This window comes from Miscanthus floridulus, chromosome 1 (genome assembly GCF_019320115.1).
Source record: "Miscanthus floridulus cultivar M001 chromosome 1, ASM1932011v1, whole genome shotgun sequence".
Lineage (NCBI taxonomy): Eukaryota > Viridiplantae > Streptophyta > Magnoliopsida > Poales > Poaceae > Miscanthus > Miscanthus floridulus.
Window position 1 is genome coordinate 199714583 of NC_089580.1, and position 12329 is coordinate 199726911.

The window sequence follows — 12329 nt, forward strand, 5'->3', positions numbered from 1 at the left end:
CGCCATAATCGTCTAGTTCATACCCAAGTGATTAAGAAAAATTATTAGTTTCTATTTTGATTTTCAACATATTATATAAAGTAGTAATAACATCTAAAGTTACTTACTTTTTCTCCTCGGGTCGAATCAGCGGGCATCTCTCATGAGGTATCGGTTGCTGAGGGAGGCTCATGGGACCTCGCAAGTAGACGCTCGATGAACTAGAGGAAGTGGAACCCCTTGTTGTATCGTCGTCCTCCAGTGCATCCTCCTATGCCTCCTCCTGTGCCTCCTCTTGCGTGTCCTCCTGTGCCTCCTCGGCGTCCTCCTAGGGCACCTGCTCCTCCTCCTCCTCATGTGATAGGGCGGTAGTTGACGGCTCCCTCCTATGGCTCCTCCTCCTCCTACTCTCCCCCGATCAGCGGTCGTTGTCCTTCCGTACAAGGACGCTAGCTTCCTCATCCCACCGCCCACCATCTTTGTTCAATCACCTGCAATTAAAAAGAGTAAATCAATAAGTATAGATAAACAAAAAGTACTTAGAAAGCGATGCAAAATAAACAAAACGTAATTACAAAATAACATAGTATTATATGTATTAGAAATAATCTTCATGATTGGGATTAGCTGGATCATAAGTCTCATCATCACTATCAATCATGTCAAAATAATCAACACTATCCGAATGAGCAATGTTGCCATTGTCATTGTCTAAATGTAATCGCTCAATCATTTGCAAGTCCTTCACATTTTGCACCTCATCTCCAGCGTCCTCTTCAATAACCGTTTCATTGTCTACTTCCATTCCGATCGCTTTGGTTAAGTCTATCTCAAACCTACCTTCTAGTCCCTCTTCGTGAAAGAACTCTCCATCATATGTGTTTAGGTCTAAGTTGTAATCTTCATTGTTTGGGACAGGCACTTTACCGTGTGGCGATACCCTATGCATAATATCCCAACCCTTAAGATGCCTTTTGGTTTGACACGCATATGGGAGATAATAAACTTGCGTGGCCTATTGGGCCACAATATAGACATCGTCTCCTGGTAAGATAGAATCCTGTCGAATTTTGACTAGCCCAAGATTAGAATATGTCCGTCTCGTTACTTCAGGATCAAACCAATGGCATTTGAATATGACGGGATTAAAAGGTTTGGAACCATGAAACTTGAGTTCATATATTTCTTCGATTCTTTCATAATACTCGACTTCATCAACGCTGGGCGTAAAAACTCTGGAACTTGTGGTTCTTTGATTGGGCCGACTCTGCTCGTAGCTTGTTGTGCGAAAGCGATATACATTCATGTCATAATCGGAAAATGACCTGACCCTATAGCCAAAGCCATCGGCAACCTGTCTCAACTCGACACGCATAGACGCATCCCTCTGGCTCTGCAAGCTCAAGCAGGATCATCGTTATATTATTCGCACGTACAAGTAACTTGGAATGTCAAACTAAGTACGAGCTAAATTGGATGGTACCTTCCGTTTGAACCAAGAAATGAAATTGGGCATTCCATTTCTCGCACCCTGTCTAAGAAGGGTATCAACGAGAAACAAGGGGGTTGGATGCAGAATAGTGACGACGTATTTAACAAGTTCGTTGAGAACTTACTATATGTATGGTGCCACTTCGTCAAGGTTGGTCAATGCATATAGCATGATATGGTGCCACTCTTCATGATTCAAGGTCTTCGGGGTCGATGTACTTGCGCTTCCGAGTTGCCCTCAGAAAAGACTAAGGCTCGATTCATTTTCGCCAGTATTATAACGAGGGGGTGGATTATGCACGCTAGGGAGGTTATCACCATAGTATGTTGTTGTGAAGTTCGCCACCTCCTCTAGAATGTATGCCTCTGCAATGGAAGCCTCAATTTTGCATTTATTTCTACATTTCTTTCGAAGAACCTTTAGACATCTCTCAATTGGATAGCACCAATGGCCCTGCACAGGCCCCCCATTCGTGCCTCATACGGAAGATGCAAAATCAAATGCTGCATCGGATTGAAGAAACCAGGTGGAAAGATCTTCTCCAACTTACATAGCAACACAGGTGCCATTCTTTCCAAGTCAGCAATCATGGTCCATGATAACTCCTTGGCACAAAGCTAACGAAAAGAAATAGCTCAACTCTACCAGCACTAGCCAGACATGCTCAGGGACATAGCCTCAAACAATCGCCAGAAGAAGCCACTCAATCCATATGTGGTAGTCATGACTCTTCATCCCTAAGACTCGCATAGTAGATAAGTTCACTCCCCTCCTCAGATTAGCTGCATACCCATCAGGGAACATTAACGTCTTGATCCATTCTAGTACTTCCCTCCTTTGGGGCTTGCTCAAGATAAAATTGGCCTTAGGTCTTCTCCATGTCTTGCCACGACTAGGAGGCTTCATATGTTGGTTTGGTCTATCGCATAACATTGCTAGATCCACTCTAGCCTTAACGTTGTCCTTTAACTTGTTAGGAATGTCCATGATTGTTGCCCAAAGTGCCTCGGTGACATTCTTTTTAGTGTGTATTACATCAATATTGTGTGGAAGGAGAAGGTCATCAAAATAGGGGAGTCGAGTCAAGCCCGACTTATGAGTCCACATATGTTGCCAATAACTGTCAACATATCATCAAAGGTGTCTCGACTCAGGCTATACTGGGACTTTAATGCTATTATGCGTCCAATGGCATCCAATTGAGAAACCTTTATCTGGCCGTGAAGGGGTTTCTGTGCCACAGCAAACATGTCATAGAACGCCTTTGTGGTTGCCTCTGGCTCCTCCTCCGTACGTCCTTCAGCGAACTGTGCCTCGTGATAGTCATTTAACATGTCTGCTACCTCGGCATCAACATCATAATCCTCGACGTGTGGTCTCACCACCTCCTCTCTCATATGATCGGCTTCACCATGTTAGACCCACCGGGTATAGTCTGCCGTAAATCTATTCTTCCAAAGATGTTCCCCCATGACCTTCTTTGTTTATCTTTTCCTGTTTGCACATTTGCTGCATGGATAGCAAATTTTACTCGCTCCTTTAGCAGTCACGCCAAATGTCCGTTCCAAGAAAGCATCGGTCTTGTCAATCCATTCATTAGTGATCCGACCCTGACTTGCGTGGCCCGTGTACATCCACTCATGGTCCTCCATCCTCTAACATATATAGCGGTGAGTAATATAAACATCAATTGCATCTACATGACGTTCCTACTATCTAATAGGTGGGGATAGGTCCTAATCCCACCCGTGGATCTATAGATGAGGTTAGTTTCCATGCTCTACTCATATCTGAGATAGAATTTCGACAGCACCTCTCCGCTGTTCTCCAAATACATGTCCTGCCTGGAAGAGTGTGTATCCGGAGAACAATAGGGAGATGATGCCGAAACTCTGTCTCAGATCGGAGTAGACCATGGAAACTAACCCCACCTACGCATCCACGGGCTATCCAAAAAACGTGGACAATTCAAAACAGATACAGTTTTAGATATGAAAATATCTGTATATTTCCAACCGTATCTCTTTTGAACGGGAGACACCTAACTGGGTTACGTGATCTACGACCATGATACGGAAAGAGGGGTTATACCTAGGGTGGTGGTGGAGTCAGGCTAGCGGAGCCATGGTGAGTTGGTGTAGTGGCGAGGCGACGCGGTGCAGGCAGACCCACAGCGGCGAGAAAGACGATCGGGGTCGCCGAGGTACTCCGGCTCCGCTCCGACGGGCTCTTCTCTACAAAAAAAAAGAAACATAAAACTGTCAATACAAAATTTCAGTAGCACCTCTCCTGCGCAGTGAGGTTTCCAAAACCTGCAAGAAAATCAATGGCACGATGGCCGACATGCACATATATATGAACGGCACGATGGCCGACATGCACAAGATTATATCCAACCACATATATATAACAATGTCACAACCACTACTACGACTCCTACGACTACCACCACTGCTACTCTATCACTACTACTACCGCAACTACTAGTAATACTATGACGATGACGACAGTAGGGCATACCTAGTGGGCATCGTAGGGCGGCGGTGGTGAAGGGGCCAGGGCACCGGTGGACAAGGCGATGGCTGGGGAAGCGTCGAGGACGTGGCAACGACGGCCGGGACGCCCCCTCCTCCTCCTCCTTCTTCCTCCTCCTTCTCTTCCTCCTTCTTCCTCCTTCCTCCTCTCCTCCTCTCCTCCTCCTCCTCCTCCTCTCTTTTTCCTCCTCCTTTGGTGACGCGGCGCGGGGGGCGGCACGAGCGCGGGTAGAGGCAGAGGCGGCACTGGCGGCGGCGGCGCTGGCGCGGGTGTGGGCGGGGGCGATGCTGGCGCGGGCGGACGGGGGCGTTGGCGGCGCGGGCGTGCCTACGTGCGTGTGTGCGGTGTGTGTGGGCCGGCGGGGTTAAATCCCCCCTTTGCCGAGTGCCCCCGATTTGGCACTCGGCAAAGTACTTTTTTATTTTTTTATTCTTTGCCGAGTGCCACCTGGACTGGCACTCGACAAGAGGGTTTTTTTAAAAATAATTTCCCTTTGCCGAGTGTCTTCTCCTGACACTCGACAAATTGCCGAGTGTCATTTTTTAACACTCGGCAAACCATATTTTTTTTACTTTTGACCTTCAAACTTTTTCTGCAGTCCTCATACAATACTTGGTACTCCATGTTCTAATGTGGCACATTTCTTAGACTTTTTCTATATTTCTTTAATTTATTTTATTTAATTGAATTTTCTTGGATAATTCAAATTATAACCGCTAGTCATTCGAATAATGAAAAAACGAATGGAAAAATGATATTCATGTTATTTAGTATAACATAAGGCTGTATCCAGGAATAGATCATCAATTTTGAACATCTTGTTCACGAAACATGACCACGAACTTGCGGTCGAGTTGTTTTTAAATTCTATAAAAAGCAAACGAATACCGAAAATCTTGAAACTTGTCGAGATGTCATGGTATCATATGTGGAGGCTGTGATAAATAATTAAGAAGGTTTCGCGCTCTTGCAAACCAAAGAATCTCCAAAGAAGTTGGGATTCTTCAAGAAATCATGAAACTTCTCATGATATCACGTACGATGCTTGCAAACCTAAGAATCTCCAAAGAAGTTGGGATGAAACTTCTTCGGAGATTCTTCGGTTTGCAAGCATCATACGTGACAACTTGCGCGAAACCTTCTTAATTTTTTATTACAGTCTCCACATATGATATCATGACATCTCGACAAGTTTCAAGATTTTTTGTCTTCGTTTGCTTTTTATAAAATTTAAAAACAACTCGACCGCAAGTTTGTGGTCATATTTGGTGAACAAGATATTTGAAATTGGTGGTCTGTTCCTAGATACGGCCTCACGTTATACTAAATAACATAAATATATCATTTTCCATTCATTTTTTCATTATTCGAATGACTAGCAGTTATAATTTGAATTATCCAAGAAAATTCAATTAAATGAAATAAATTAAAGAAATATAGAAAAAGACCGAGAAATATGCCACATTGGAACATGGAGTACCAAGTATTGTATGAGGACTGCAGAAAAAGTTTGGAGATCAAAAATGGAAAAAATATGGTTTACCGAGTGTCACAAAATGACACTCGGCAAATCAGGTCTTTGCTGAGTGTTAGGAGAAGACACTCGGCAAAGGGTTAACGGCGGCTGCCAGCCGTGAACGGCGGTGACCCTTTGCCGAGTGTTTTGGTTTGCCGAGTGCCCAACACTCGGCAAACCTGGTCTTTGCTGAGTATTATTATTTGTTGCCGAGTGACAGTTGTTTATCGAGTGCTTTCTCTCTGTCACTCGACAAATAGCCTCTTTGCCGAGCGCCCGATAAAAAGCATTCGGCAAAGTTTGGGACACTCAACAAAGAAGCCGTCTTCGGTAGTGCAGAATTTAATTTAGATGTTTGATTTAGCAGTTATGATATATTTTTTAGTTCGTGGGAAGAAATCCCTCGCGGTGGACCCACCTCACCCACCCAAGGCGTCCGCCCATGCGCGCTACGTGCGCGGGAAATTATTGCGTGCTCTGCCATTCGGCGCGGGGTACGGTCCGATAACCGGACCCTAGCAGGTACCAGCCCCCAGCCCCCAGCCATGACTAAGGATGGCAACGTGGATGTACCCGTCGGGTATCGCCGGAACGTTCTCTTTCCCGCTACGGAGAATTCATCATGTGCCTGTCCCCGTTAACTGTCTCGGGTATAGATTCTAGCCCATCCCCGTATTCGTCGGGTATCGGTCGGGTAACAGATACCCGACGGGTACTGCATACCCAATAAATAAGGACACTTGGGGTCGCGGCAATCGGAGACGTTTCTTCTTCACCCGGGTATAAGTGTCGGAGTGTCGGAGTCTCGGAGATGCTGAGGAGAATGTGCGAGGTTGCGAGGAGGACGAGCAAAGGTGGCAGAGAGACCGAACTGAGGAAGCATGGGGCACGAGCGCTCGTGAGGCAGGCGTGCTTGTGCTGCTGGCGGAGATGGTGAGGAAAAATTAAACTAGGGTTCCTAGAACACACAAACTATATATATGATTGTTCAGATTTGGGCCAAAATACCTATGTTGAGCTTCTTTAGGCCTAATACTCACATGACAGCTCAAATAGTCGGGTTCCCCAACGGGTAACAGGGAAGGGTAAACAGGGAACGTTCTCGTACCCGCTATACCCGTCGGTGATAGATTCTTACCCATTTAGATGCCCACGGATAAAGATATGATCCCATTCCCGTCCTCTAATAAATCAAATACCCGTCGGGTATCGGGTATCGGGGCCGTTGCCATCTTTAGCCATGACCCCCCATTAATGGCTGATAAGGCCAAGTGCCTGTGCCGGAGAAGAAAGAACGATGACATGAAAGAAAGCCGCCTCTCGTTTGGACAAGCTGTTGAAAACCCTTTTGGCGATCCAGGCGGCCGCCGGTGCCGCCGGGAGACTGGCTGTCGTCAGCGGCGGCGGCCGGCGTGGAGACGTCGGGGTCATCCGAGTCACCAGCACCGAAAATTTTGACGGCAACGGCTGGACAGCCTGGCACTGGCACGGGGCCGGAGAAGCGAAGCGATCGAGAGCCCCAAACAAACTGCCGACGCGGACGGACGCCAACGCGACGTCAGAGTTGGAAAATGGAAACCGATACGGCAACAACTTTTTTCTGCGAACCCTGGCGACGGCGCCATGCCTTGTTGCTACTACCTCTGCCTCATAAACAAGCGTACTTGTACGTGGATGCTTGAGCTAGCTAGGCTCTAAAAAACAGCCTGCAACTGCTGGCCGAGTAATGATCCACAAGCTAGTCATATAGGCTATATTCGGCTGTCATTATAAGCCGGCTTATCAGCCATGATACAATATTTTTCTCTCTAAATAAATTAACCGTATAAATTAGCACAAACGAAACAAATTAGCCATATAAATTAGCATAAACGACTTATAGACCGGCCGAACAGAGCCATAATAGATGGACTCGGTGCCAAAAGTTTGGTAACGACGCACGACAAACGGTCAGGCGATTTTGCAGGGTTTTCCTACTGGATTCCTCTTCTTCAAAACCTTTCTAGTAGTGCCTGCTTCGCCTTGGCTGTTTCTTTCTCTCCCCCGCCTTGAAAGCTGCGCGCCTTTGCAGTTGCAAGAATGGATGCATGCCGAGCTGTGTCCGCCGGCTGCCGCCGTCCTCGCGTCTTCTCCACGCGCGCAATGGACTATCGTGGTGGTGGATTAGAGGAAGCGATTTGTTAGGTAGCCTGGCTGACGCAGCGCTTGCTCAGGCAGGAGAGGGACGTGTCAAACGCGGACGAGCGTCACGAGCCACGGCGCCAGAGGCTGACGACATGTTCAAAAAAAAAAACAATTCAGATGCGTCGGCGTGCATGCTTCTTGCTTGCTTGCTCCAGCGTCATCTTCGCCTTTTGTTTTTGTACCCATTTACCAACCTGCATTCTTATTCTCGTGCCAGATTTATGAATATAGTTCAAATGTCTCTGACGCTTTTCATCCAAAATCATACGGGGAACAACACGGCGCTGGTTGAGGGTGTGTTTAGTTGGGAGGTGAAAATTTGTAGGTGTCACATCGGATGTGTCGGAAGGATGTTGGGAGGGGTTTTTGGATATTAATAAAAAAATAAATTACAGAACCCATCAGAAAACTACGAGACGAATCTAATGATACTAATTAATCGGGCATTAACACATGTGGGTTACTGTAGCACTTATGTCTTTCTATGGACTAATTAGGCTTAAAAGATTCGTCTCGCGATTTCGTCGAGAACTGTGCAATTAGTTTTTTTCCGTCTACATTTAGTACTCCATACATATGTCCAAACATGTTTTTTTTACTGTAGGAGATAAAAAATTTTGGAAACTAAATAGGGCCTGAACTACTAATCCCAGAAATTCAGACGCACCGACAGATGCATTCGTGCCACCCTTTGGAAAAAGCGGCACGTCCAGCTTGTCACCTGGCCATGACACCGATTCGCGCAGGCCACAGGCTAGAAAATCGTACGGCGTGGTGATCTCCCCACCACCAGCTCCGCATTTTCCATGTCTGTTAGTACGAATGTCTTCTCTTCTCCACATTTTCCATGTCTGTTAGTACGAATGTCTTCTCAAAGAAATGCCAACAACGATGATGATATGGCCCAAAATTATGAATACAGTGCGTACGACCAGGAACAATCTGCAGAAAACCACATGCATCTAGTAGCTAGCTACGGGGCGGGGGCATGCCTGGCAATGGCAAAATAAACAAGCTGCCAAGGTTTCTTCCATTATTGTGGCGCCAATGCAACGCAATGATCCTGGCGAGGAAAGGCAGAGTTTTTGCAGCCCCCACATGGGTGAATCGCCGACCAACGATTATGCGGTCCAACGATCATCAGCCTGTTCGCTTGCTCGTAAACGATCGTAAATTTTCAGTTAGGAACAGTGTTTTTCTCTCACACCAAACTAGCTAGCAGTAAATAATCCACGATCGTTTACGGCCTCCCGAATAGGATGCACCGCATATTCCTCGCTCCAAGACTCTCCTCTGAACCATCCATCACTCTCTCCCCCTGTTTCTGGCTCCCATTCATTCACTCATCTCGTTGCCTCTTCAGAGGAGAGAAAAAGATGACGCGGATGCACGCACTACGACGACGACGACCACCCAAAGATCGCCACAGAGAATTCAGTTACAGATTCACTCACGAACTGGCAGTGGCAGCTATATAGTTTGGACTTAAAAATAAAGCTAGTAGTTTGATTCGTCTGTCTTCTCATAATAATACGACGAAACGACGGATGTACACATGGATGGATGGGCGGGACAGGACACGTACGTAATACGTTCGCAATCGCAAGGGCCTCATGCAGCGCGAGAAAGCGGCCGGCCGGCGGCGGCGGGGATTCCGTCTCCGTCGGGATTGGTTCACAAGATGGCGCAGGAGTTTGGGTTCTCCTCCATGCTCATGTTGCGCACGTAGTGGTACTGCGGCGGCGGCGCGTACGGGTGGTGGTACGCCACCGGCGGCGGGGGGCGGTACTGGTTCATGTAGTCCGCGGTGAGCATGTGCATGTACTGCGGCGGCAGCTGGTGGTGCAGCCATGGAGGGGCCACCGCGGCGGGCTTCTTCTCCCCTTCCTCCTTCTTGTCGTCCTTCTTGCCGTCCTCCTCCTTCTTGCCATCGCCGTCCTCCTTCTTGCCTTCGCCGTCATCCTTCTTGCCGTCGCCTTCCTCCTTCATGCCGTCGCCGCCGTTCTTCTTGGCGTCCCCTTCCTCCTTCTTGCCGTCGCCGCCACCGTCCTTCTTCTCGTCGCCGCCTTCCTTCTTCTCCTCCTTCTTCTCTTCCTTCTTCTCGGGCTCCTTGGCGGGGCCGATGGAGTCGAGGTGCGCCGCCGCCCAGGACTTGCTGCGCAGCTTGCTCACCACCTGTACCGGGTCCACCGTCCCGATCACCGTCATCTTGTGCGCCGCCATGTCCACCGATATGGCGTCAATGCCTACGCCAAGACAACCGTTACTACCAGCCTACCACTACTCGATCGTTTGCAGCAAGCGGAGACGCTGTGGATTGTGATACGTACCGACGAGCACGGAGACGGCCTTGAGCGCCTTCTGCTTGTCCTTGTTGTCATGCAAGTCCAGCTTCACCACGATTTTCTGCACGCACGTATGGTCGAGAGCACACCAGTTCATGGCCATAACGGCACACAGTGAGTTAGTCATCCGCTCGCTCTGGCAGATTAGAACAGAGGAGAGGAATGCAATGCACAGAGATGGAGAAGAGGGCAGGCTCACCTTCGAGTTCGACATGTCTCGACGCGGCGCTGGATTCGGGAGGAGTGAGGAGTGGAGGAACTCACAGGAAAGTTAGGCGAGCGAGCGTGTGCCGGGACACGCGAGGACGACGCTGGGCAGCGCGAGAGGCAAAGGGAATTCGGGAGTGTTAGGCGCAGGGCGGCACTAAATAGCAGCAGCGCGCGGCTGCGGTGCGGAGGTAGCGTTAGTGCGAAGCGGAGTGAGCAGTGGCCGGCTGTGGTACAGAAACAGGGCAGGCTACAAGGACAGACAACCGAACTGGCTAGTGCTAGTGGCGGCGGGTGGCAGGTCTCCACCTCAGCTGTGACACACACACTGCCTCGTGTGTGGTGTGGTGTGGTGTGGTGTGGTGTGGTGTGGTACTCCGTGCTCCTGTATCTGGCAAGCAGCTTGGGGTGCTCTCGATCGGCAGCCCGGGGCTGGACCCCGGTTCCGGGCACCGGCAGTGCCTGCCTGCCTGCTCGTTGGCAGTTGCTGTGTGACCTGACCTAAGGCCGGGAGGCCGGTGCCGAGCAGGAGAGAGGTGCGTGGGATTCACAGTTGCTGTGTCCCAGCGCAGGCCGGCCGGCCAGCCGTTTTATGGCTTGTTCCGATCTGGCGCGGCACCAAAAGCGGCGAGCAGTCCACGTCCGTCCCACGCGGCCGTGCTGTGCCTTGCCCCTGCCGTCTGCCGTTGCCCGTTGCCGTGCCGCGCGCCCCCACCCCACCAATCATTTCCGCTTCATTCCGCACGCCTCGGCCCCATGCCATGCCAATGCCATGCACCGTCTCGCCCGCTCATCATTTTGTCCCTGCTCGCCTTCGCCAAGCTGCTCCAGTCCCTCCATCCCAAGTTCCCGACGCATGCTGCTCTGCCATCCGCTGCTACTGCTGGTGGTTCGGCACTTCGGCGTCCTCCCGCGCAGGACGTCGTCCTCCCCATTCTCGGGCGGGTGAGGCCTCTTCTTTTTTCAGAGAAACCTACAGGCTGCCCGAATCTGAACTGCCACGTTGGTGTCAGCTAGCGTGCGTGCGAGTGACCCGTCCTGCTTCGAGAGCCCCTTTTGCCGTGGATTCGCGCTGCCTGCCGTTGGTATCTAGTACGGCGAAGGGTTCTGCTTGCCGGACGCCGGATGCTTGTGCCATGGATGCTTCTTGGGACCAGAATCTGGGCCCGCTCCGCTACAGCGGAGCAAGATTTGCGAAATCTGCCGCCAATGCGGATGCTTCGAACGGTTCCCGTTGTTCTGGGCAGGCTCCTCCTATTCCCGGCGCCGGGCACTCGGACAGGGACAGCCCCTGCTCTGCTCTGCCACAGCCCACAGGCCTCACTGCCAAACTTACGTAGCGGTTGGCTGGTTCGTATCGTTGCTGGTTCGTGAAGAAGTACTGCTGACTGGTTTGTACGAGAGAAAAATATGTTCCGGCTAAAAATTTACGATCGTTTACGACAAGCCACAGCCAAACGAATGGGCAACCCGGCACACCCTTGATTTACGTTCATCAAGACGTCACGCTGCATCTGTTACGAGTTGTATTCTACTACCACGCGAGATGAGGAAAGCAACGTCCTGAAATTCCATCTCCTGTTCGTGTCACTGTCATTTGCTAGATGATCAACAGGTACGTGTCACCTCTCTTGGTTTCTTTAGTAGTTTCGACTGCTAATAATTGGACGTAAAATTCAAAATCATCAGGCCGTCTCGATATCATTAATGAGCTGTGGCGAACATAGGTTTGGGTTGCCTCGTCGCCATCGGTAAAAGCCATATTGGAATCTGGAGGAGCAGAGGCCAATTTGAACTGGAGTTGTAGGGCCATGCATGCATATATTATATAATTATTTATGCATGAAAAGGGTGTTCGTCTTTTCCTTTCCATGACAGATTTTGTGGTAAATTCGATGGCTTTATCTTTATAGACAGATCTCATTTTCTCGCACCTATAAAAGACTCCAAGCAAGCAAGTTGTCATATTGGACGCAGACCAGACGAATCAGGAGGTGGCGTGCAACTTTGCAAGCTAGCGTACGTACGCACGCCGCCGATTTTACCAACAGCCAGCCACCACTAGTTTCTT

The 12329-nt window shown here is 49.3% G+C and overlaps 1 protein-coding gene across 1 annotated transcript; it reads right to left on the reverse strand.

Moving 5' to 3' along the window:
* Window positions 1-9198: 9198 nt before the first annotated feature.
* LOC136508981 (heavy metal-associated isoprenylated plant protein 39-like) lies at window positions 9199-10409 on the reverse strand. Its single transcript, XM_066503765.1, has 3 exons — window positions 10251-10409; window positions 10037-10112; window positions 9199-9952 (listed from the first exon to the last, which is right to left on the reverse strand). The coding sequence occupies exons 1-3, from the start codon at window positions 10263-10265 to the stop codon at window positions 9381-9383; spliced, it is 663 nt and encodes a 220-aa protein (XP_066359862.1). The 5' UTR covers window positions 10266-10409; the 3' UTR covers window positions 9199-9380.
* Between the last annotated feature and the right edge of the window lie 1920 nt (window positions 10410-12329).